Consider the following 26,790-nt stretch of genomic DNA (forward strand, 5'->3'; position numbering starts at 1 on the left):
ATGCATGACTGACAGATCTGATTGGTGATGTTTCTAGAGTAACTAGTTGTTCTAAACTGGTACTCTTTACCCCTTGTAAATCTTTTTATAGCAGCATTAGAAACCAACTGCCATGTCCAGCTGGTCTTCCTTGTCTTGGGTTTTTGGGAATAAAATCATATTGCTATGTTGTTTGTTTCCTTTGTTCACATTGTCCATGGTTATGGAAGTAACCTACACATTTGAGGACATTTTGACTACTTTGAATACATTAATTTTTTTTAAACCACTACATCGATATATTCAAGTAATTGAAGCAGGGGTGGAAAATCAAAATGTTTGTCCACAAACATGTTTTTAATTGAAATTAAAACATGAGTTTATGTGCATAGCAAGAATATTTACAAAGTTCTTTGACAAAGTATTGTATGAATTGGTGGATGCATAGAACAATCTTGACAAAAACATTAAATAGAAAGCTTGAGGAGCTCAAAGCTTGTCATATTCAAGGACAAGAGGAGAGTAGAGCATTAATAATGGTGGCACAACACTTAAAAGAAGAGATAAGAGTTGCATGTTAAATGGACTAACTAAGAAGAATTCTTCATTCCTATCTTAGAGGATCCGCAACAAGATTTGTTGTTTAAGGGATATTGGCAAAACAATACATTATGTTGGAGTGGAAAGGAGAAGAGTTTGACACAAAATGAGGAGCAGTGTCTAACAAAAAATAAGTTCAAAGAATATATAGGAGGTATGCATGGAAAATACTTCATGATTTCTTAATTCCTCCAATTATACATTAAATGAACCCATGAAAAGTTTTGAGATGCTTAATCAATTCTATGATTTTAAGTTAGTAATGAGGATGGGTTATGATGGAAGGAAACCCTGGTAATAATGGTCGCAAAGTTTTTAATTCCCTTTCGATTAAGTAAAGTCCTCAATATCCAGGCCATGGATATGATAAATGAAGATTGGAAAATGCTCTAGCACAACTCAAGGAAGAGAAGGTTCCATGTAGGAAGATTTCAAACAAATCTAAAGTGCCACCCAAAGAATGTAAATATATAGTTTACAACATTTTTGTAAAGTCTTGAGAAGAAACGCAGAGAGACTCCAAAGGCTGAACAAAAACTAACAACAAAAGAGGAAGAATGGATCTACCTCACAAAGAAAAGGAAGCACTTCAAAACAAAAGGGATATTACTAAATCCATGTCTAGCAAAAGCAAAGAGGAAAGAGGAACTTAAACTCTTACCAACCTCAACATTTGGTAGACCAAACCAGGCAACAAGCAAGCATTAAGGTATTAAGAAGAGGCATGTACAAAGTATTTATGGAAGTAATTGGTAAATACTTGCTTGTTATTAATAGAGATCGGAGGGTCAATTTATACAAAAGAATAAAATGATGTTTCCTTAGGAAACGATCATAAAGAATAGAAACATTCTATCTAGAGAAAGCAAAAAACGAAAGCAAACTAAAGCTAACTAGATATTTACAATAGATAACCATTAACTAATAATAGACGACTTATCTATTATTGTAATAACCTCCCTTAATGGTTAATCTATCTAGAATACCAAGCTGTCCTTTGAATTTGACAAACTTATCAAGACCAAGAGGCTTGGTGAGAATGTATGCAGTCTGACTTGTGGTAGGAACATATTGCAAATCTGTAGTCCTGTCTTCAACCAACTATCGTATGTAATGACAGTGAACATCCACATGCTTGGTTCGTTCATGGAAGACTAGATTTCGTGCTAACTTGATAATGCCTTTGTTATCAACAGAGTAGTCGATCCTGCTGGTGACATCTGCATTATCCCCAAGCATCCAACGAAGCCAAACAGCTTCACATCCTGCCTTAACAGTCCTTCTGTATTCGGCCTCTGTAGAGGAGAAAGAAACTGTCTGTTGCTTCTTACTAGTCCATGTGACTGCACCGGATCCCAAACTAAACACATATCCAGAGGTTAACTTTTTATCATCAACAACGCCTGCCCAATCTGAATCTGTGAACCCACTGAGCTTAGGATTAGAACTTCGAGAGTACAAAAGTCCATAATTTGAAATGCCCTTCACATAACGAAGCATACGCTTTGTTGTCATCCAATGATCAGCCTTAGGAGCTGTAATAAAGTGTGAAATTTAGCTGAATGCGAAGCTGATATCAGGGTTGGTAGCAAAGAGGTAGATGAGGCTGCCTACTAGTTGCCTGTATGTAGTATCATCAACAAAAGGAGAATCAGACTTTGCTGATAACTTGAGACCTTTCTCCATAGGTGTAGATGTAGGCTTGCAATCCTACATACGGAATTTGTCTAATAGGGCCCTGACATATTTGGACTGAGAGATGAATATACCAGAAGACTGTTGCCAAACTTCAACACCTAGGTAATAATGCATGAGCCCAAGGTTAGTCATATCAAAAGACTGGCATTAATTTTGTTTGATTCCCTCAATCAAAAATGTCGAACTGCCACTGATGATCATATCATCCACATAAATAACCAAAAGGATGATGTCGCTGTCAGTAGTCTTGATGTATAGATTTGAGTCTGAAGAACTCCTCTTGAAGCCTTGATCATTGAGGTACTTATCAATTTTTATGTACCATGCCCGAGGGGCCTGCTTCAAGCCATAGAGAGCTTTTACCAATCTGAGAACCTGATGGTCTTTATCAACAACCTTCAAACCAGGAGGTTGCGTCATGTAGACCTCTTCATGGAGATCACCATTCAGGAAAGCACTCTTGACGTCCATTTGATGGACCTTCCAGTCAAACTGTGCTACCATGGCTAGGACTAATCTGATGGTGCTCATCTTTGCAGTAGGAGCAAAGGTCTCATAATCAATGACTTGACGTTGAAAAAAGCCCTTCGCCATTAAACGAGCTTTGTACTTATCCAAAGTACCATCCAATTTGTCTTTGATTTTCTAGACCCATTTGCAGCCAATGGGTTTCGTCCTTGGTGGAAGATCAGAAAGGACCCGGGTGTTGTTCTTCAGCAGGCTCTGGTGTTCAGATGTCATGGCCTATTCCCACTGTAAAATTCCTTTAGCCTCAGAATATGTTTGAGGTTCAAACACACTATGAATATTGGCCATGAGAGCAAAGTTAATAGAATTTGTAGTTTTTCTCTTTTTCCGAGTAGTTCTCCCATCAATGAGCTCATCATCACAAAGAACAGCAAGTGCCTTAGCCCACCACTTAGGCCGGATAGGAGAATGACCAACATTAGTACTAGGAGATGCTTGATCAGCAGGATCCTCATCAAAAGAATCTGGATCAAACTCAGGTGAAGCATCTACAAAGCGAGGTGATCCTGCAGGAGAAGCCGGAGGTGTCTGCACATGCATCACTGGTATAACTGGAGTTGCAGGAGCTACTGAAGCCCTCCCATCAGGTGGACCTAATGGAAGCTGAACTCCCAAATCATGAGCCATCATAGGCTGGTCTACTGGATCAAGAACAGAAGAAACAGGCATGAATGGTCCTCACTGCTCATCAAAGACTACATCTCGACTGTAGATGAGACGAGATGTCTCGACATCGATTAGGCAGTAGGCTTTGTGAAGACTGCTATATCTAGCAAGCATCAATTTTTGACTCTTGGCATCCAACTTGGTGCGTGACGCATTAGGGATCCAAACAAAAGCAAGGGAGCCAAAAACCTTCAGGTGACTTATTCTGGGCTTGCAACTTGACCAAGCCTCTTCCGGTGTTTTACCTTTGACCGCCATTGTGGGTGACCGGTTCAATAGATAAACTATCGTGTTAATTGCTTCTACCCGAAATTGCTTCGGAACATGTCTGTGTTTGAGCATAGATCGAGCCATCTTGGTGATCGTCCTATTCCGATGTTTAACTACATTGTTCTGTTGTGGCATGTGGGGTGTGGTTAACTTGCGTTTGATGCCATGTGTATCCAAGAAGCTAGAGAAAACATTAGAACAAAACCCCATTGTCTGATCCAAGAGTCATAATAGATTTTCCAAACTCTTTTTCAACTAAAGGTTTAAACTTCTGAAATACAGGAAGTGCATTTGATTTCTTTTTAAGGAAATACACCCACATTTTTCTACTGAAATCATCAACAAACAATGGAAAATACCTGGACGCAAGAACAGAAGGAGTGGCCATAGGGCTGTAGATATCGGCATGAACAAGTTGAAGTACTTGAGAAGCTCACCAAGTATCACCAGGTGAAAGGTGTGCATTGTTGCTTTCCAGCCTAACATGCGTCACAAACTCCAAGCTGTTGAGTCTAAATCTTTGGCAATCCAAGAACAAGCTCATCCCAAGCAAACTGTGAGAGATAATGCACATTTAAGTGCCCATATCGCTGATGCCAAAGTGTGCTTACAAAAAACCGTCGAGCAACCATAGCTTAGTCCTGAGAATCACCAGAATCAGTAAGTCTGAAAAGACAATGATCCTCAAAACCTACTGCAACAGTAGACTTAGTCGCCCGATAAGTGATTGTACACTAATGTGAACTGGAGGTGATTGCCAAGTGTGGAGAATATCGCAGCAACTGACTGACTGAGAGTAGATTTAGTTCCATCCCTGGAACGTAGTACACATCAAGGAATATGAGATTCCTCCCAATAGAGTGAATCTGAATGTTGTCTTTATCGACAACCGTGTACTCTTCTCCGCCACCAAAAATAACAGAATCTGAATAAGGCTGGTAGTCAGTAAACCAGTCTCTGCAGTGAGTGAAATGACGAGGCCTCTGAATCAATGTACCAAGTAGACGACTTCACATGATCTGCAAGTCTTTTAGCCATGAAAGCGTAAAAGACATATTCCGCTTGCTCAGTGTGTTTTGGGCTGCGAACCTAATTGCTTAGACTGTGTAGCGAAGCATTTTCGACATTCAACCTTCATGTGTCCAAACTTGTGGCAGTAGTTGCATTGAATGTTTTTTCGAGAACCATCTAATGCTGGAGTAGAAGACTTTTGCTAAGATGGCTACTGAAACTTGCTTTTATCCTTCTGAAAGGATTTCGCAGCAAAGGCTTGCTCTGTGGAGGTGGAACTAGAGCTGCTACCAAACTATTGTTTCCACCGATCTTGCTAAAGCAACAATATGCAGAGATTAGTGAACTTCAAATCAACACCAGAAGATGTGATGTTGAGTCTTGTGAAATGCTCATAGAATTTTGGTAAACTCCGAAGAGTGATAACCACAATATCATCTTCCTCCATCTTGCGACCGATGGCAAGTAACTGATCACAAATTTCCTGAATCCGATTCAGGTGTGCCTGGAGCGAGGTGCGCTCATCCATGACAATAGAAAACAAAGTTTTCCAAAAAGAAGGCTTTGCTTTTGTTAGCAGTCTCATGACAACCTTTGAGATGTGTCCAGATTTCGGTAGCTGTCTCGCCGGATGGAATCTAAGGAAGCTGATCATTAGCCACAGATAATTTGAGAAGCATCACTGCCTCTCAATTGTTCAGATCCCATGTATCTTGATCAGGACCCAGAGAAGTCGGACGCTTAGTAACACCCAGAACAAGTTGATCGATGTTCCAATACTCAAAAATTGCAATGATACGCTGCTTCCAGGTGCCATAATTTCGATCATTGAATTTGGAGTTATGCTCGAGCAGAATGTTTGTCAGAGATGCCATGGCATGTTTTTCAATTAAAAACTGTAAAAATTTGTGAAGGCACATTCTTCGAGGCAAAAATACGAAAGACCCAAAAAAATCGGAGTGACCTAGAAGAGAGTTTGAAAAACCCAAAAGGAATATGCTGTCGGTTTCTGGATCTGCTCGTCCAAAAATCGAGACACCCAAAAAAAAAAAAAAAAAAAACCCAATTGAGCTCTCGAAAAACCCACCAAGAATCTGTAATAAATAAAAATCCAAGCCCAAAAATTAGGGTTTTGGGCAAAACCTTATCCGATAGCAAAACAAGTTCCAACTAATGGCGGTTTGGGCAAAAAAGTTGCAGAAACTGGGTAAAAAAATGACAGTTTTAACAGGCGATCAATGCTGGAAGGAGGTCACAGCAACATGGAGGAAAAGCGCATATAAACTCAGAAAACCGATGCCTAGAGGTCACGTGAACAGAGGAAAAAGAGGCATTGATTTTTCTAGTCATGGGCATGAAAAACGACCTTTGTTTTTGCGATTTGTATAGCAATTATCAAGCGTGCGACCAAGAGGAAGAAATGACTACAAAACCCGTCGCTTGACCCTGTAAAATGGTCCAAAGAATGACGCACGTTCGGTAGAGAAAATATTGCAGAAATATTGCGAGCTCCTTTAAGATTCCAAACGCGATTTCCAGAGGAGTTTGACCAAAGAAAAAGTCGCGATTTCCCTTCTTTTTTTTTTTTTGCAAAACATCCAGTTGCGATTTACAGATACTAGGATAAAAATTCCCTCGCCGAACTTTGGTTGCTTGAAGTAGGTAATTTAAGGTAGAATTAATTTTGAAAATAAAGATCTGAAAATTTCAATAAGAAATTATTATTTAAAAAAAAAGGTTCACCCTTGCTTTGATACCATATTACGGAAGTAATTGGTAAATACTTGCTTATTTTTAATAGAGACCAGAAGGTCAATTTATACAAAACAATAAAACGATGTTTCCTTAGGAAATCATCGTAAAAAATAGAAACATTTTATTCTAGAGAAAGCAAAAAACAAAAGCAAACTAAAGCTAACTAGATATTTACAATACATAACCATTAACTAATAATAGACGACTTATCTATTATTGTAATACAAAGCATAACTTCTGTCATTGTTCACAACGTAGAAAGATCATGCTAAACATGAATGTTGGCATTCAATTCATGTACTTTTTGTGGTAAAGCTTACCAAAATGTGAGCATGTGCAAAAAGAAGCAAACTCTTGCTAAAGGTCCCAAGCTTTTATAAAATGACATCCAAAGAGGTATGCACTTTAGAAGCGAATTAAAAGAGTTCAAGACTATCTACAAAAATGTGAGTGATCACTTGACTTGAGCAAATGTAAATCTAACAACTATTGCAGCCATAGATGTGAATATCGCCGATTAATTGGCGATACGAGATAAAATCGCGATTTTTTGGGGCCGGCGATTTAGTCGCCCCAAAAATCGTGATTTTTTTTTGCAGATTTTTTCCAAAAAATCGCAGATTAATCGCCTAAAATTCGCGATTTGTTGCAAAAAAATCACCCGCGCCCGGCAGTCACATAAGGTGATGAAAAAACACATTTTTTTCATTCTGTTTTTACATTGCTTAGGGCGTTTTGGAGAGGAGAGGATAGAGGAGGAGTTCTTGGCAAGAAATAGGCAGAATCGAATGCATTTGGAGGCGTTTTGATTCGATTTCTTCGTTACTAGGTAAGTGATTTGAATCTTTGTTTTTTATTTTTGCAAGAGATTGTATTTTTTTTCCTTGCATGTAAATGGATAAAAATACATTCCTAATTAGTTAAGAATGCATTTGATGAATGTACGCAAGATTAAATGCATTCATTTGCATTTTTTTCCATTCTAGATCGAATTTATGCTAGAAATTTGCACTTTTTTGAAAAATTTGAAACCCTAGCAGCTAGTTTGTTTGAATCTTATTTGGATTTCAATTTATTGGTGCTATTATTGGAATGTTGCTTGAATTCTTTGTTTAACTGTTAACTTTGATCTTGTTATAATTTATTTATAGTTTTTTTAAAAATTTGTATGTGTAGGCAGCCCGCAGCAGTTTTAAATGGTAGACAAATGGCCATTGACTCCATGCCCCTCAGGCTACATTGGCACCAAGCTAAAGAATGCGAGAGATCAGGCATGGAAATATGCCTATGAAGCACTCGATGAACCAACCAAAGTGATTTGCATTCGATGTGAAAAAGTAATATCCGGGGGCATTTACCGGTTCAAATATCACATTGCAAGGATCTCAAAACATGATACGAATCCTTGTGAGAGTACAACAGAAGAAATAAAAAGGTTTGCAAATGCCTTGCTTGCAGCTGGAGAGCAAAAAAAATTGCAAAGAGAGCGGAATAAATTGCATGTCAGGGCAGCCATAGCAGAGACCCAGGGCAGTTTCATTGATGTTTAGGAGGAGGAGGCAGCCATTGAGAGCATGGCTGGCTCTTATCGTGGGCCGTGTGTCCGCAAACAGGGTGGTTTTTCTTTCACGAGTTCCGCTCCCACTCCCATTCCTACACCTCCTAGCACTTCCGCACCATCAGGATCAGCAAGTGCTTTTGGGATAGGGAGCTATTTTGTGCCGAGGCACACACCTGGTGCACAACCTTCATTAGAGGCCACTAGATGGAATAAGGAGGTCCATGACCAGTTGGACAATGCACTAGCAGATTTCTGGGTTTTCAACAACCTTCCTATTAGTGTTGTTGACAGTCTCTATTGGGAGGCTTTGGCCACAGGGTTGACAGTTGCAGGAAAGGGGTACAAGTCCCCTTCTCGTTTTGTGTTGGGTGGCAGGTAAGCGAATAATTTTATTACAATCAATTTCCTTTTAATTTTTAACTTTTTACTTAGTTCTAAATTTTAATTAATTTATCTAGAAATTAGAATGTTGATTACTAAAGTCTAAATCAATTTTAAATTACTAAGAATCTAAGGCATAACTAAATTTTGTTTTTGTAGGCTTATTGGAAATGTTGTTGAGAGGGCCAAAGCATTTGTTGACGAACAGAAACAAGAATGGACAAAATTTGGTTGCACCATTCTTTCTGATGGGTGGACGGATGGGAAGAGCAGGACCATCATTTTTTTTTTGGCCCGCTGTAATGATAATGTGGTGTTCCTGAAATCAATCGATGCCTCCAACAAGGTAAAAAATGCGCAGACATTGGCATTGATGTTGGAGAACATGGTCTTAGAGATTGACATTGAAAATGTGGTGCAAATCATCACAGACAATGCTGCTGCATATGTATCAGCAGGTAAACCGTAATTTTATGTTGCATGTGCATTGTGAATTTCACAACAAGAATTTTTAATAGTTTGATATTTTTGAAAAGTTGGAAACTAATTAGTATTTGCTTTTACAATTGGCAGGAAAACTCCTACAGCAGAGGCACCCCACTCTCTCTTGGACCCCGTGTGCAGCACATGTCCTTGACCTTCTTTTGGAGGACATGGGCAAACTTGAGTGGGTCACTCCAATTGTGGAGGATGCAAGGCGGGTGACAAAATACATATACAATCACCCATGGGTCCTTAGCCTGATGATAGAGCACACTGATGGCAAAGAAATTGTCAGGCCTGCCGTCACAAGGTTTGCAACGATTTTTTTGACATTGCAAAGCATTCTCGATAATTTGGCTTCTTTGAAGCAAATGTTTGTTTCCAAAAAATGGCTTGCTTCCACATTTTCAAAGAAGAGTGAAGGAGAGAATGTTGTGCAGATTGTGTTTGATAAATATTTTGAAGATAAGGCTGATGAAATAGTAAAGGTAACTACAAAACTTTAAGTTTTAGTTTACACTTTAAAACTTTATAACATACTAAGTTTGTAACTCAAGTAAATAATAATTTTGTAACTTATCAACTAATTTCAAATTTATATTGCAGGTGTCTGAGCCTTTAGTCAGAGTTCTCCATTTGGTTGATGGAGACCAAATGCCAATGGGTGAACTATATGAGGCCATGGACAAGGCCAAAGAATCTGTCAAAAATTACAAGGGGGAAAGCATCAAATATGAACCCATTTGGCAGATCATTGATAGAAGGTGGAATAATCAGCTCCACCAACCCATTCATGCAACAAGATATTTCCTCAACCCACGTTTTAGGTATACCGTAAGCTCATTCTTACTCAAATTTAAGTTAACGAAGACTTGAGTTCATTTTGCTTTCGTAGGGTGTTGGGTGTGTACTAAAATTGCAAGACTTATTTGTTTTTGGTTTTTGGTTTTAGGGTTGATGATACATATGCAGATCCTGATGGAGAGGTCATCAGAGGCCTAAGTGAGTGCGTTGAAAAGATGGTAACCAGCGAGGAAACAAGAGATAAAATCATCGTTGCGCAAGAGATCATCACTTCAGCAGGGGGCAAGGTGTTCTCCACTTCTCTCTGCAAGAGAGCAAGGCTTACACAAACCCCGGGTAATACATTTGCAAACTTCTGAATCTCAAATGCTAAATTAACATTTATGTTTCACTTTTTGTTGTCTATTAGTATTTTCTAACTTGTACAATTTTTGTGATGCAGTGGCTTGGTGGACCACTTGGGGTGCAAGCACTCCAAATCTTGCAAAATTTGCTCTCAGAATCCTATCACAGCCTTGCAGCACATCAGATTTGTGAGCGCAACTAGAGTTCGTTTGAGGCCATCCACACAAAAAAGAGAAACAGATTGTCCCAAAAGAGGATGAATGACATGGTCTATGTGCAATATAATCTTAAATTGCGCATGAAAAAGGCACAACAAGATCCTCCTGGGCCAATCGATTTGGATGAGATAGATCCTTATTATGATTGGACGGCACAGGAGCAGGCTCCTTTATTTACACAGGAGGACATCTCCAATTTGGAGAGGGAGGCCGCGGAGGAGGCTGTGGAGGAGGAAGGGGGTGGAACTAGATATGACATTGATTTGGATGACATCGAGGAGGGCGATGATGAGGATGATGACATTGAGCTTATTGCAGAGGACCTTGACATCTTGCGCGCAGCGAATGTGGAGCTACTGACATCTAGTTCTATAGCTACACCATCTCCTGCATTGGCACAAACACAGACACGGGCACAAACCCTGCGGGGTTCTAGTTCTAGAGCTTTACCCTCTCTCGCACTCGCTAGTAAAGCAACTGGGAAGAGGAAGATGTAGTCCTGTATTTGACATTTGTACTTATTTGTAGTCATGTTGATGTGCTTACTTGAACTCTTTACATTTGACATTTTATTTATGAGAATACTTCTCATGTGTTGTGAACTTGTTAGTTGTTAGTAATTTACAACTTGTCACTACTTACTTGTTAGTAATTTACCGATTAATAACTCTTTTTGCATTGATATATATCTAAACATGATTGTTTCTTATGTATTGTTAGTAATTAAGTCATTAGATGCAAAAAACCATTGAATTCTGTAAAAAGATCCTTTTTTTTATTAAAATTCACTGGTTTTTTAGTTCTCGATTTTTTCCCGATTTTTCCCGATTAAACTTTTTCAGGCCTAGGCGATTAATCTCCTCAGGCGATTTTTACATCAATGATTCCAGCTATTAAACCTGGAAGACATTGGGGTGGAAAGTATTGGAAACTCCATCCACATCTTCACACAAAGAATGACAAAAGCAAGAATAGGTTACCACAATCAAATGGGTAGGAAGCACCTAGAAGAGCACAATAGTTAAGAAGAAAACCATCCATACATATCTTCATTAAAATTGCAAGCAAATAATGGTGAGAAAATTTCATTTGATTATTGCATTAAAAAATTTAACATTTGTATAGTTTGCAAAGAACATGCTGACTTGCATTCACATGTATGGGCATTGAGTAGCATTCCACAAGTGTCTTCAAATTTGTATATGTTTCCAAATGCTCTAAGTAAATGATTTAACTCTACTCTGTAAGTAAAGGAATCAATTCCACTTGTTGAGAAAACAAGGGGGATTTTAAGAAATCTACTTATCATAGCCCTGAATTTCACCATGCATTATTACTTGTATACAAGTTAATATTGTTAAGTATACATTAACTAAAATGTTCAGTTGTGAATGATATGGTCTTAGTTATGATAGTCATGAGGTATAGCTACTATTGTACCCAAATATAAATTGTTGAACATTATTTTATAGCCATTAGTAATAATTCTGAATAGTTTGATTATAAGAATTTGAAAACAAGGACTAACTACAATTTGCTGCTATTACGTGATTGTGACATGACAAATATCAACGCTTCCATTGAGAGTGTCATTGCCAAGAAGAGACTAGTCATCAGTGGGTGACATACAATGAAAGACCTTGTACACATAAACACAATGGCATATAAAATAGCAACATTTAATTGTATGATAAATGTTACTAGGCTTGTAGATTTGCATATTGTTGGCTAAAATTTTTGTGCATAATTGACTACGGCTTACAAAATTGTGACTTTAGCCAACATTTCATGAGATTTCTCTCCTCTCAACAATAGGGGAGGCTCCCTTCTTACCGTAGGTGGCTGCAACAGGAACTTAATTGAAATTACAAAAAGGATGATTCTTTTGATTAATTCCTCTTTTTTCAAGAATGATTTGCATACAACTCTAGCTTTCCAACTTTCAAATAAGTTCCTTATTGCTATGATAATACCGATGACCCTGGAATTGACATAAGAACAACATCAGGGGCAGCAATTTACTTTTTATATTTTGTGAAACAAAAACAGGAACCCAATGCCTCTTGCACTTGTCTCAAATGAAGATTCAAGCAGAATAAACAGTAAGGCACAAAGTCTCTTAGGGTCCGTTTGATTCGTGGAATTGTAGAATTCAAGTTTTCTACAAATCTCAATTTAGAAAAATCAAGATTTTACAAATGTTCATTCTTATTTTTGAGATTTTACTTGCACCGTTTGTTTCACTTGGAAGATGAGTGGGAAGTAACATTTTTATGTGTAAGCTTGGAGTTGAAGGTAGACTCCAAAAAATAGTCCAATCTAATTCTTTTACACTCCTCAAAAAGCATAACCAGGTTTTGATTTTCATTTCCTAGTTGCTAGTGGGAAGTCTAGTAACCTGGTTTTGAGATAAAATTAGATGTCTGGTATTCTAATCCATTTTGCCATTTTTGAAACAAATGCAAAAAATTTCAAATCCGGATTATGAAAAAGCCAATTCTCGTCATCTTCCACCAACCAAATAGACCCTTACTGGATACTCTCAAATTTAATAAAAACACTTACAACTGAAGCCCAAAGTCTTAAGCTCTAAGTAATTGCAGCCACAACTATCTTTTACAATTTGTCCTCCTGCAGCACAAAATCTTCAAAAGTTCAAATTGGCTCTAAATGCAATAGGCAGCTCAAAGTCTGCACGATTAAATTCAAATCCCTCTTGATCAAAACTCACAATCAATATCCACAAAATGTCGTCACATGACACCTTCAATCAACACAAAGTTTGAAAGCAAGTTGCCTCTTTTATTGATAGCAACTTAGATTTACATCCAAGCACAAAGTCTTAGAGTGCATATATAAACTGGTAGAATTTTCTTGACTTGCCAAAGATGATTATTTACAATGAACTTCCTCCTTTATATAAGAAAATAGAAGAGAGAAAGGTGAAGCAAAAAGGGGAAATCCTCAACCATCTTGACTTATTCTCTAACAAACTTCTAACTAACTAATTTGACTTATTCAAAGTTGCATGCCTAATGAGATTGCAACTTGATTACATATGACAATTTTGCACATAACACTATCACATGCAATTACATCTTGTTTTTCCATTGTAATATTCTCAGCTAATAAGGGTCAAATAATAACTATAAAGTTTTCAGCTACTATTGATCAACAATAAGATTCTGGCTGTAGGAATTTTGTCAAACATTTGCCACTCTAACCATACAATGGCTTCTAACAGAAAATCATATTGGAAATTTGTTCAGCATACAACGTTCAATATAGAATATGTCTAATAGACAAAAATTTGATTTTATATTGGCATTTGTCTTTAATACTACCTGTGCTGGTAATAGCAATTATAGCATAGAGAAACACATGGACTCAGAGATAACAGACCCGAACACAAAGAAGTATGACCCGTACTGGAAGGATTCAAACTCCACTCAGATTATATGTTGACTCTTGCCCAACTCTAGTGATGCTTCAATTCCGACCACGACTGGGAAGTATTCCGACCTTGATTTATGGCGGATGGTGATATATACTCTTGCTCCTTAGTCCACTGTAAGAGTCGTGTATCCCAGCTCACTCCCTCCGATTGCTGTAGTAGATGATGTCTAGTGTTATGCTGATGGCAGGGTTTCCTTTGAATGTTGTTGGAGGACGGATGGCTAGTCTTATTTTCAAATACCAACTCACTTTAAAATCACACTCCGATTGGTATTATGGACCACGACACTGAGAAAGCAGTCACACGCTATAGCTATTCTGAACGTGACATGTCGTGAAGGTCTCTTAGCAAACTCGGGATGTCATACCTCCTGCCTTACATAATGACTGGTTGGTTCTATGCATAACGTCTGCCCTGTATTAAGCCGTGACTTCAATCTTTTCACTCCAACTTCACCTTTGCAAATACCCCTTCCAGTGGGTAATGGTGAACCCAACCCAAGACGTAGTTCAGTCCAGCAAATAGAAAAATAATGCACTTCCAGCTGTGTACTGTCTCAACCGTCTAAAGGAATCTGGGTGCTAATTCAATCAACCAAGCTATACTGCAAGTAAACTCCTATGTAAATGATTTCTTCCAAAAATAATAAGCAACTGTACTTACTCATTTTCATGCCATTGCCGACTTTTACCCACGCCAATGCAAATTGAAAAATAGAGGAAGATTGGGGCTACATCCAACTCCCTTAGTGTTTCTAGACTTGAGGGGTTTCATCCTCAATGTCTCAGACCAGTCACATTAAAGCAACCAGAACTTAGAACATTTAGTTCATAAATTCTCCTGTGTTGATAATCCCAATGTAAGCTCCTTTTTATAGCCTCAAAGTGAGGGAAATCACAAAGAGTAAAGAATGTGGGATAAAACTCCATTTTCGTCCTGTAGTCACTTAAAGTCATTTTATAAAGTAACTTATAATATTAAAATGACTTAATCTTCTCTCACTTTAATAAAGTTCTGAAGTAAATTAATTTAAACTCCTGTTGTGACTGGTAGACATCCTGCCAAAGAATATTTTTAACCTATCAGGATGTGAAGATAGATTAAATTGGCTCCCATCTGACTAGAACTGAGAAGGGGACACGACAGTCCTCCCTTCCCGGGATTGCTTGCCCTCAAGAAATCTCAATGATGGATGTTGCAATATAGACTCACCTTCCCAAGTGGCATCTTCATAAGGTAAGTCTTTCCAACAGATCAAATATTCCCTGACAGTTTTGTTGCGCAGCCTCCTCTCTCGGGTTTCAATCACTTCTTTTGGCACCAAAATAAGCTTACCCACTTCATCAAGCGGGGGAAAACTCACAGAAGGTACAACTTGCTGACCCGCAGCCTTCTTGAGGCACGAGACATGAAAAACATTGTGAATTCAGCTATCACCCGACAAATCCAGGTCATAAGCAACTTCTTCTACCCTCCTGGTGATATAATAAGGTCCATAAAATCTTGGCTTGAGTTTCTCGGACCCACTTTTCTTCAAGAAACTCTATCTATAGGGCTAGAGACGAAGAAAAACTCTATCGCCCACCTCAAAACTCTGTTCGGTGCGATGTCAATCAGCGTATAGCTTCTGCTGATTCTGTGCCTGATGAATATTATCCTTGAGAGCTCTAAGGATATCTTGTTGGTTCATTATCCAATCTTTGGCCAAGGGTGCTCGACTATCCGGTAATGCCAAATCAATAAAAGATAGGGCCTCATAACCGTATAGAGCACGAAAGGGTGCCATCCGAATGGACATATGGTAGGTGGTGTTATAGCAATACTCTCCCAAATACATCCACTTGACCCACGCCCTTTGTTGTCTTGCAATGTAGTTCCTCAAGTAACCTTCCACCCACTTATTCACTATCTCGGTCTAGCCATCAGTCTGTCGATGATAACTCATGCTAGGAGTCAATTTTGTACCAGTCAATCTAAAAATCTCCTGCCAAAAAGTATTGAGAAACCTACTGTCTCTATCACTCACAATAGTTTTGGGTAATCCATGGAGCCGAAAAACCTCTCGAAAAAACAATTCAACTACCTGGGAAGCTAACCAGTCTGCAGCTATCGCGAAGAAATGTGCGTACTTGGTCAATCTGTCCACCACTGCAAAGATGCAATCTCTACCCTAGACCCTTGGCAACCCAGTGATAAAATCCATGGAAATACTCTCCCATCTCTAAGCTAGAATAGGGAGAGGCTGAAGTACTCCTGCAGGAAAACCCTACCTGACTTGTTCTACTGACAAGTCTAGCACTCTCTGATATGCTGTAATACATCATCCTTAAGCCCCTTCAACAAGAATCTCTCTTTGATCTGCCTATAGGTTTTGGAAAACCCTGGGTGCCTTGCTGCTGGTGCATCATGTATGGTGCGCATAATGTCCTTTAGTTTAGATTCAGGTACTAGGTAAATTTTGTTTTTGTAATAAATAACATCATTCATTACCTTGTATCGCTCGTCCTGAAGTATACCATCTAGAATCTGACAAGCATGAGTATTTTTGGAAGACTCCACTATTAACTGGGGTCTCCAATCTGCTGAAATCTTTGAAATAGAGTAACATGCAAGCACTGGGGGTCGTCCGGAAAGAGCATCAACAACTATATTATTCCTCCCTTTGACATATTCGATGTCAAAATCGTAAGCCTGTATCTCACTGACCCATTTCTGCTACCTCTCGTTCAACTCCTTCTGCTCTAGGAAGTAACACAAATTGTTATGATCCGTCTTAACTGTAAATTTACTTCCCACCAAATACTGCTTAAATTTGGTTAAAGCATGCATGATAGCTAGCATCTCCTTATCATAGGTGGAATATAACAACTCGCTGCCCTTAAGTTTCTTGCTCTCGAAAGCAATGGGATGGCATTCCTGCATCAATACTGCCCCTATCCCGCTACCCAAAGCATCGCACTCTAACACAAAAGGCCTAGGAAGTGCTAGCACTAGACACCAACTCATCACTTGTTTCAGCCTATCAAAAGCTGCCTCAGCATCCTCTATCCAAGAAAATGCCCCTTTTTGTGTCAAATCTGTAAGGGGGGCTGCTACCTGTGAGAACCCCTTGGCAAACCACCGGTAATAGGAACAAAGACCAAGGAAACCTCGTAACTCCGATACATCCCTAGGTGGTGGCCAATCTAGAATTGCCTATATCTTCTCTTGATGCACCTTAACACCTTCAGCACTAATCACATGCCCCAAGTAAAGAATCTCTGTTAACCCAAACTCGCATTTGGACTCTTTTGCAAATAAGGACTACTCCTCCATGAGATTAAGGACCTCATCCAAATGTTGTTAATGCTCTTCCCAAGTCCTGCTAAAAATTAAAATGTCATCAAAAAAGACTAGAACACTTTTCTTGAGCTATTTCTTGAAAATATGGTTCATGCATGACTAGAAAGTGGCAGGAGCGTTAGTGAGCCCAAATGGCATCACTAAGAACTCATAGTGTCCGTAATGGCATCTAAAAGCTTTTTTTTTGCACGTCCTCCTCACGGACTCGAATCTAGTGGTATCCAGATCGAAGATCTATCTTTGAGAAATAAACTGCCCCGTGAAGCTCATCCAACAACTCATCAATGTGGGGAATGGGATACCTGTTCTTGATGGTCCTCTTGTTCAATGCGCGGTAGTCTATACACATTCGAAGGGTGCCATCCTTTTTCTTGACCAACACTATTGAAGAGGTAAAGGGGCTAGAGCTGGGTCTGATATGCCCCATATCCAAAAGCTCCTTTATCGTCTTCTCTATTTCCTCCTTGTAATGCCAAGGATGACGATAAGGGGTAGTAATAACGGGTTTGGCTCCCTCCTCAAGCTCAATAATATGCTCAAACCCTCTATCTGGTGGAATCCCAGGAGGTATATCCTCAAACACTTTCCTGTGCTTATCTATAATTGTTTGAATGTCACAATGATATCGTTGCCCTAGATCCTGTGTCTCCTTGGAGGAGATGAAACACTGTGTTGCCCACTCTATATCGTCACGTCTCAATATGGCCTCCATCCTGTGAGCTGAAATCAATCTGGGTCCACTATCTAGTATGGCTATGAGGATTACCAATCGATCACCCTGTAAGAACTCCAACTGCATAGTCTCATGGTCAAAGGTGTACCTACAGAGAGTCCTTAACCACTGTCTTCCCAAAATGGCATCCAACCCATCCAAGTCAACAACGTAGAAGTCAGTCTCCAAAAGATAATCATCAAACTGTATCTGAAGACCAGCTACCTTCCCTATACACCCTAGAACTTCACCGCCTGCTACCTTGACCTCAAACTCAGGAATGTCGACTACCGGTAAACCCCTCCTAGCTACCATCCGTGTGTTGATGAAGTTATGTGAAGCCCCTATATCCAAAAGGCATACTATTCGTTGCTCCTTAACCACGCCTTGCACTTTGAAAGGATGACATGCCGGATCACTGGAAAGAGTGGCTATGACTGGAGGTTGTTCCGTAATGTTCTTCTTCTTCTTATCTTCTAGGGTCTGCTCTTCAACTTCTTCCTCTTCGCTGTCCTCACCCCCTTCACCTTCCTGCTGCTCCCCTTCATCCTTGGATAGAACCTCTACATAATGTATCTTGCCTTTCCCAAGGCATTCATGATTTGGGGTCCACGACTCCTTGCATGTAAAGCACAATTTCTTCCTTTTGAGCTCATTCCATGTTTCAAAATCCAACCTGGGAGGAGTGATTTTTTGCTGGTTTTTATTCCCTTGATTTGATGTAGATCCCCTGTATGGTTTCTTCGGAGGCTGTAATATAGATGAGGGTGAATCCAAATCATGAGCTATCTTGATTGCATCCTCTAGAGTGTTTGGTTTAAGAACCTTAACCAAACTCCTAAATCTATCCTGTAAACCCTCTGTGAATAGCATCACCTTTCGCTACTTTGTCATGTCTGGCACTATGTACTTATCTAATGATCCACTCTGACGTAACTAAGCCAAGTCCCTGTAATAAACCTCAATATCCTTCCTGTCAAAGCGGGTGATCAACTTAGAGGTTAAAATCTCGTATAAAGTTATGAGACCATGATTCTGCGTAACTAACCCATGATGCCACCAATCGTATGCGGTTCCCTCTAGATGCATAGTCGCAAATCTAATAGCTTCCACTTCAGCCATTGGCTTAAGTGTCAGATAAGTATTTAGCTTGTGAATCCAAGCTCTAGCAGAAGTCTGACTACTACCATCAAAGGTGGCAAGAGTAAGCTTGTTTATTACATGTTTTAAGTCCCTGTTAGGTGCCCTCGGTCTTCGGTCTTGCTGCTGCCTATCAGCCTCCCTTTTCTGATTTAAATACTGCACAAAAGTCAAATTTTGCTTAACTTGATCCAGAAACAAATCCCACTCATCAAAAGTTGCCATAACATTATCTGGTAACACATTCGGGGCTGCAGGTGATACAACTTCCTCTTCTTCAACAATAAAAACTGGCATCAAAGGTTTGTCCGTATTATGTGTGTGAGCTCTAGCTGCCCGGGGAGACCCAGCTATACTTCCACCACTGCTATGATGACTAGGAGCCCTTCTTTGGACTGGAAGCAACTGTTGCATAGTACCTGCTAATTGCTGAATAGCATTGGCAATGTTGTTTTGTCCATCTCTGATAGCTCGTAAAGTCTCCCGTACTTCCCTGTCCTATTCATCACTGTTATGTGCCATTTGATTATTGTTTTCTGGTTCAACCTGTTGAGTTATATTAGCGTGTTCACGTGTTTCCAAAATTATTTCCTAATCCACCGAGAAACTATCTTCAATGTCAACGTGCACTGAGGAATCTGCATGTTCCGACTGTAGGTGACTGAATTTATGCGGCCTTCTACTCATTCCTAGCTCATTTTCAGAATGAAAGAGTTCTGCAAAAATTTAATCTTTTTTCCCACAAGATGGCAGGTCTTGTGGCTCTAATACCATTGTAATATTCTCAGCTAATACAGGTCAAATAATAACTGTAAAGTTTTCAGCTAATACTGATCAACAATAAGATTCTGGCTGTAGGAATTTCGTCAAACATTTGCCCCTTTAACCATACATCAAAACATTAACACTATTCAATCCATTCAATGGCTTCTAACATAAAATCATATTGGAAATTTGTTCAGCATACAACGTTCAGTACAAAATATGTCCGATAGACAGAAATTTGATTTTATATTGGCATTTGTATTTATTACTACCTGTGCTGGTAATAGCAATTATAGCATAAAGAAACACAGGGATTCAGAGATAATAGACCTGAACACAAAGAAGTATGACCCATACTGGAAGGATTCAAACTCCACTTGGATTATATGCTGACTCTTGCCCGACTGTAGTGATGCTTCAATTCCGACCACAACTGGGAAGTATTCCGACCTTGATTTATGGCAGATGGTGATATATACTCTTGCTTCTTAGTCCACTGTAAGAGTCGTGTATCCCGGCTCACTCCCTTCGACTGCTGTAGTAGATGATGTCCAGTGTTATGTTGACGGCAAGGTTTCCTTTGAATGCTATTGGAGGACGAACGGCTAGAGTTTTATTTTCAAATACCAACTCATTTTAAAATCATAGTCCGACTGGTATTATGGACCACGACACTGAGAAAGCTGTCACACACTATAGCTATTCTAAACGTGACATGCCGTGAAGGTCTCTTAGCAAACTCAGGATGTCATACCTCCTGCCTTACGTAATGACTGGTTGGTTCTGTGCATAATGTCTGCCTTGTATTAAGCCGTGACTTCAATCTTTTGACTCCAACTTCACCTTTGCAAATACCCCTTCCAGTGGGTAATGGTGAACCCGACCCAAGACGTAGTTCAGTCTAGCAGATAGAAAAATAATGCACTTCCAATTGTATACTATCTCAGCCGTCTAAAGGAATCTGGGTGCTAATTCAATCAACCAAGCTACACTGCAAGTAAACTCCTGTGTAAACGATTTCTTCCAGAAATAATAAGCAATTGTACTTACACATTTTCATGCCATTGCCAACTTTTGCCCACACCAATGCAAACTGAAAAATAGAGGAAGATTGAGGCTATGTCCAACTCCCTTAGTGTTTCCAGATTTGAGGGGTTTCGTCCTCAATGTCTCAGACCACTCACATTAAAGCAACTAGAACTTAGAACATTTAGTTCATAAATTCTGTTGTGTGTTGATAACCCCAATGTAAGCTCCCTTTTATAGCCTCGAAATGAGGGAAATCACAAGGAGTAAAGAATGTGGGATAAAACTCCATTTTCGTACTGTAGTCACTTAAAGTCATTTTATAAAGTAACTTATAACATTAAAATGACTTAATCTTCTCTCACTTTAATAAAGTTTTGAAGTAAATTATTTTAAACCCCTGTTGTGATTGGTAGACATCCTGCCAAATAATATTTTTAACCTATCCAGATGTGAAGATAGATTAAATTGGCGCCCATCTAACTTGAACTGAGAAGGGGACATGACATCCATCACATGTAATATGTCAATTACAAATAATATTCTAAGTGCCTTACAAGACACAAATTCTATTACATCAAGCTTTAATTGGTCTTCATGTTGCTATAGGATGGTCAATGGTTGACGTGCTCAGGTTTGGTGGAAGCTCTTGAATTGGAACATGAACTTGCATCCTTGCTTGCTCTGTAGTGAAATGGTGATTGTCTCTTCAAAAACACATTTTGTTTCTTTTCATCTCTGTTTTGAAAACATTTTATGCATTCAATCATTCTCTCATCTCATTGTAAGCTTCATTATGTGATCGCTCTTGTTTCGCATTCCTCTTTCTTCTTTGCATGTTTGGTGTTATACATGTCGTTATTGAGTTTCTAGAAAAACCAACGCTTGTTCTTTCAAGCATAGATGGGTCCATTGGGCACAATATGAATAGGGAATTGTATGTAATGATTGCAGACAATAAAGGAGCAAATGGGTTAAGCTCGGAATGGCTAAAAAGTGATTAGAAAACCCAAAAATGGGTTTTTCACTTAGTTACCGATTCGGGATACGAATCCGATTTGGGCACATGAATCGGATCCATGGATTCGTGATTTTTTTTTTTTTCCGATTAGGATTCGTGGAGGATTCGTGAATACATATATATATATATATATATATATATATATATATATATATTTGTTTCTCTCATTTATTAGTATATATAATGCATAAAAAGGTCATTTTAGCACTAGAAAGCAAAAAAATATATTTAAAAAAGTCATATTAAATAACTTAGACTCACTTAAACCCGTCGATCCTTGAGGATTCATGCTGGATCCTTGAGGATTCGTGCCTAGATTCATGCAGATCCGGGTAGGATCCTTGTTTTACACAGTGGATTTGTCAGGATTCATGGGCCATGAATCCGGACGAATCCACTGTGTAAAACAAGGATCCTGCTCGGATCTGCACGAATCCAGGCACGAATCTGGATCCGGATTGGACCCGAATCCGGATCCGGCCTCTAGGGCACGAATCTGGTAACTAAGGTTTTTCAAAGTCCACTGCATGTACAACCAACAAGCTTGGAGTAAAGTGAATGAGAAGAATAAATGAGTAACACATTGGGCATAGCATGTTTTAATAAGTGCAAAAAGTGATACTCTATTCGGCAAGCACATGGGAGAAACTTCAACCATAGGGCACCCATATGGAGGTATATGGAATGCGTGAGAGTGGGGTTTTAGCTTGCATTCGCATGTGGGGGGAAAATGAACCTGTCTTTCCTTTGAGAACGAGATTTTACATCCGATTGCACATGCAAGTAAATAAAACCTTGCACTTGCAACTCGGAGAAGAAGACAAAATAATAGAAGAAGCAACTTGACATATACAAAACAAATGCAAATCTAAAAATGGGAATGACGAGACTTGCATACACAACACAACAAATACCTTAAGAAAAATAACAAGGAATCATACCCTTTTATCAAGAGGCAAAAGAAGAAGTCGTTTTAAACACATGAAGAATTTGAAAATGCAATCAAAGAGATTTCTTGGATTTAGAAAAATTGCAAGATGAAGTGTTAAATAGACTTCAAATCTTGACTTGATCTTTGCAAGAGATGAGTTAAAATTCGTAGCTTGCCAAAGTGTAGGAAGTTAGAGCAAAATATTGAATTATTTTAGCAACCGTTTTGACCAAACAATGTACAACATGCAAAGAATTTGGAAAATGGCACCAAAAGCATATCAAGTGATTTAAAAGACTTGAATGCAAGTGAGGAAGGATAGGAAATGCTTTCAAATTTACCTTGACTCAAACACTTAATGTTTTAATGGTGCAAATTGCTCAAAACTAGGGCATTTTTGAGCAAAAACATGCCCTAGATGGGTTGAGAAATGAAGAAAACACTCAACAAACTCTCTTTTTGAGTAGCCCAGTGTGTTCTTTGGGTGATTTTAGGCAAAAATGACCTATAGATCATAAAAAATGACCAAGAAATGCTCAAGATATGAGCATTTGAAGGCTGGAAAACCCGTTTTTGGAGAAAAATGTCCAAAAAAATGAAGTTTTGAGAGCCAAAAACATGCGTTTTTCAGACTAAAAATTGCCACTATGAGGTATTTGATCAAAAAGCCTCATGTTATGAAGTTAAACACACTTTTGGGTTGCGTTTGCATGTTCAAAACATATGCAATGGCTGGAAAAATCGCCACTTTAAATTTTAATGCACTACAAGCCATAAAAACTATTTACATGTTTAAATGATAAGCAAATGGGTCTAAAATTGCCACTCTTGCTTAAATGCATTAGAAGTGAAAAGCATGTTTAAAACTACATGTTATTGCATGAAAAATTGTCAGTTATGATCTTTATGTGAAAAATGGGGTTTTTCAACGCATATATATGTTCTTTTAGTATTTAAAACACCTTTTATGGGATCAAAATTCGCCACATCTAGTTTTGGCTTATAGAAATGGGTTTTCTTTTACCAAAAACCTATGTTCCCCGGGGACGCATACCCGGCCTAAAACTCAGCGTTTCGAGGACGGGGACGTCCCAGGGACGAGGGGACAGGTATGGGACGTCCCCCAACCATCCCCAAAAAGTGAAAAAATGCAGGGGACGTCTCGGAAACTTGGGGACCCCTGAGGGGAAAAAGGGTGGCCGTCCCCCTTTTTTGTTTGCATAAAATTAAAAAAGTTTTAACATAATTTTTTTTTTAAAGCTTCCAACTTGGTCGGCCAAGTTGTCCCCACTTCTCCAAATGCCCTAAAAGGCAGTAGAGGCAAAATAGGAGCAGCAGGCTGCTTCATTTTTCTACGTTTTCATTTTTATTTTGAACATGAACATGATTATGATACATTGATACTTATGACTTTATGGCAGCCCTCTACCCTTTGGGCCTATAGCTTTGGGCATATTTTGATTTTGATTTTCAGATTTATCATGTTTATAATTATGACATTATGATATTGACAATTGTTAATGTTCATTGTTTAGTGTTCACTGATATTGATATGCATTTTGACAATTGGGTACTAAAATCGGATATTATTTCCTAGATGGCATTCAAATGTTGTATTTTATGGTTCTATAATGTTTAAATGACATGCTCATATGAATGACATGTATATTTGCAAATTTCAATATATAGTTTAAAAGTTCCCTATATATATATAGCCGTCCCCATTTGCCATCCCCCGCCCCCCCCCCCCCCCCCCCCCCCCTCCCCAAAATCATCAAAAAAATTTGCCATCCCGGAAATCTGTCCCGCCATCCCTCACTGTCCCTGTACCGGAAACTTGGGGGAACATAGCCAAAAACATATGCAACAGGGTAAAAAAAACATTTTTGTTTACTTAAGTGAAAACTCACTTAAAACATGTATTTGCATGTTATAATAAAATGTAAATGAATCTGAATAGTCCACTTAAGTGACAATTTTAAAAATGCATATATCATAGGTTTGAAAAACTCCACTTAAATGCATTAAAACATTAAAATGAACTTATAAATGCAAAAACATATGTAAATGGGTTAGAATTTGCCACTTACATTGATTTAATAAGTTTTAAATATGTAAATGCATATTAAAAGCCCACTTAACACATTAAAATGTGTTATCGCTTTGAAAAAGTACACTTTAATGATGTTGGGACTTAAAATTTATTGGAAGTGGGTTTTCATATAGTGATTTGCATGTTGATATATGCAATGAATAATAAAAAGTGTCTTATGTAATTAAATTTAATATGTAACTAAAGATATTTACAACACAAAGAAAAATAAAGAAAAGACACAAAAGTTTGCCAAAAGTCGAGCATTTGCGGTCAGAGAAGAAAAACTCACACTAGCAAACAATTTGAGAGTTAACTCAACAAAAACCTTCAAAAAGAATGCAGAGATAGGATCACATAGAGTACACTTTAGGGATAGCGAATTGTTCCATGACACCTTATCGACAAATTAAAACAAAGAGGATGTGCATACAAATCCATATGAAAATTGCGTAGAGTTGCCCCAGTTTTTTGAAGCCAAAATTGAGGACAACACGAGGACAATACCACGTTTTTTAACATATTAGGAAACTAAAACATACATTATTAAATAAGATAAAAATATGTCAATGGCTCCTTTATGGTGTCAGTTTTGTCATTTTCCTAGGTTTGCATGTTGTGCATGTCAACCATTGTAGCATTCCATGAGTTACAAAGCACTTGGGTTAGATCAAATCTAATTGGTTGTGGATCAGATGCCCATGCAAAGGTTACATACAAATTTGTTGTTTTTTTACTAAGTTTAGAGATTGTCCACTAAAGGCGGTGTATGGGAAGAACTGAACACCCCTTGGGAAGCGGAGAGGAACTATTGCTTGCCCATTTGGTATTTCACGAAATGATATTTTTCGGGTGCAAGGTATATTACAAGGACAACAAGTCATTATCATGCTTCATAGTGGGCCCACTCACAATTTCGTTGGTACTACTGCAGTTGCCAAGAAAGAGCTATAGGTAGAACATGAGAGATTTGATGTTAAGGTAGCTAGTGGTCATCAATTGCCTTGCACACAATTGGTTTCCTAGTGACTAAATGAGTACCAATGATTTTTATATTGTAGCACTGGATGACACTGATGTTATGTTGGCCATTCAATGGATGAAGTCTCTCGAGAAGTATTCCCAAAGCTTCAAGAGCTTAGAGTACACTTTCAAGGTGAACAGGGAGAAGGTGGTCTTTAAAGGCATGCCTAAAGAAGGATCTAGAGACACTTCAGCTAGGCACATGGATGTGATTTTCAGACACAGTGAAGGATCTAAACATGAAGATTATGTTGTCAATACGAGCCACAAGGAATCAAATTTTGTTCATTGCATCAAAGGGGACATTCTTAAGACAAGAGATGTGTGATGGTTTATATAAAGAGCTAGGAAGGCCAAGTTGCTAGCAGGCCAAGCAAAGCAATGTCTCCAAGAGATCAAAAAGAGCTACAATCAAACAGATCAGATAAGACAATGATATGAAGCTGATATTCGATCACTCTTCTTTCCAGCTGATGAAGGCAAGTAGAGGGAGAAGAGAGGATGAGATTAAGAAGCAAGAGGAATGTGTAGATGGGGGTGAACAAAAGCATGATTCTGAAAAATCTATTGAGGTATCTTGAATATATCATGAGAATCGTGACTGTCCTCTTTTGGAGAGCTATATAAGGATGTGACAATTAAGCACACGCTCAGGGGATCAGCCTCTAGCATTGTACTTACACATGTAAAGAGAGACATCAGTGAATCATTCCTGGTTAAGCTGTGGTCATCCGTGGAGAGTTAGGGGGCTACCGCTTCTAGGAGCTCTCACAGTAGGGTTTAGATCTTTTGGATCAGCCTATGAGGGATTGCACATTGATGGTGGCATTGTTGATTCTGTTTTGCTTGGTTATGCAGACACTCTCAAATTCTCAATACACTTTTCCCTCGAGCTGCATTAATGGAGTATGGAGCTGCTCACTTTACAGGTTGTTCGGTACAGTTGATAAAAGAGGTTTCCATTTGTCCTTTGAGGGCAGCA

The 26,790-nt window shown here is 38.7% G+C and overlaps 2 protein-coding genes across 4 annotated transcripts in view; one reads left to right on the top strand and one right to left on the bottom strand.

Annotated features, from left to right (window-relative positions):
- Positions 1 to 26,790, bottom strand: part of LOC149575753 (uncharacterized) — a 47,041-nt gene that overhangs the window by 994 nt on the left and 19,257 nt on the right. The gene's annotated exons all lie outside the window — the stretch shown is intronic.
- Positions 8,082 to 10,095, top strand: LOC149575754 (uncharacterized). Its single transcript, XM_089812326.1, has 5 exons — positions 8,082 to 8,443; positions 8,609 to 8,907; positions 9,023 to 9,420; positions 9,539 to 9,678; positions 9,885 to 10,095. The coding sequence occupies exons 1-5, from the start codon at positions 8,082 to 8,084 to the stop codon at positions 10,093 to 10,095; spliced, it is 1,410 nt and encodes a 469-aa protein (XP_089668452.1).

This window comes from Cupressus sempervirens, chromosome 2, assembly GCF_028749045.1.
Source record: "Cupressus sempervirens isolate cs-2001-9-10 chromosome 2, ASM2874904v1, whole genome shotgun sequence".
Lineage (NCBI taxonomy): Eukaryota > Viridiplantae > Streptophyta > Pinopsida > Cupressales > Cupressaceae > Cupressus > Cupressus sempervirens.

What these genes read in the sequence shown, in the direction of transcription:
- LOC149575754 (XM_089812326.1), top strand. Translation starts at nt 8,082, where the DNA reads ATGGCTGGCTCTTATCGTGGGCCGTGTGTCCGCAAACAGGGTGGTTTT. An exon ending in CGTTTTGTGTTGGGTGGCAG is followed by an intron (nt 8,444 to 8,608) that starts GTAAGCGAATAA and finishes TTGTTTTTGTAG; the next exon opens with GCTTATTGGAAATGTTGTTG. An exon ending in TGCTGCATATGTATCAGCAG is followed by an intron (nt 8,908 to 9,022) that starts GTAAACCGTAAT and finishes TACAATTGGCAG; the next exon opens with GAAAACTCCTACAGCAGAGG.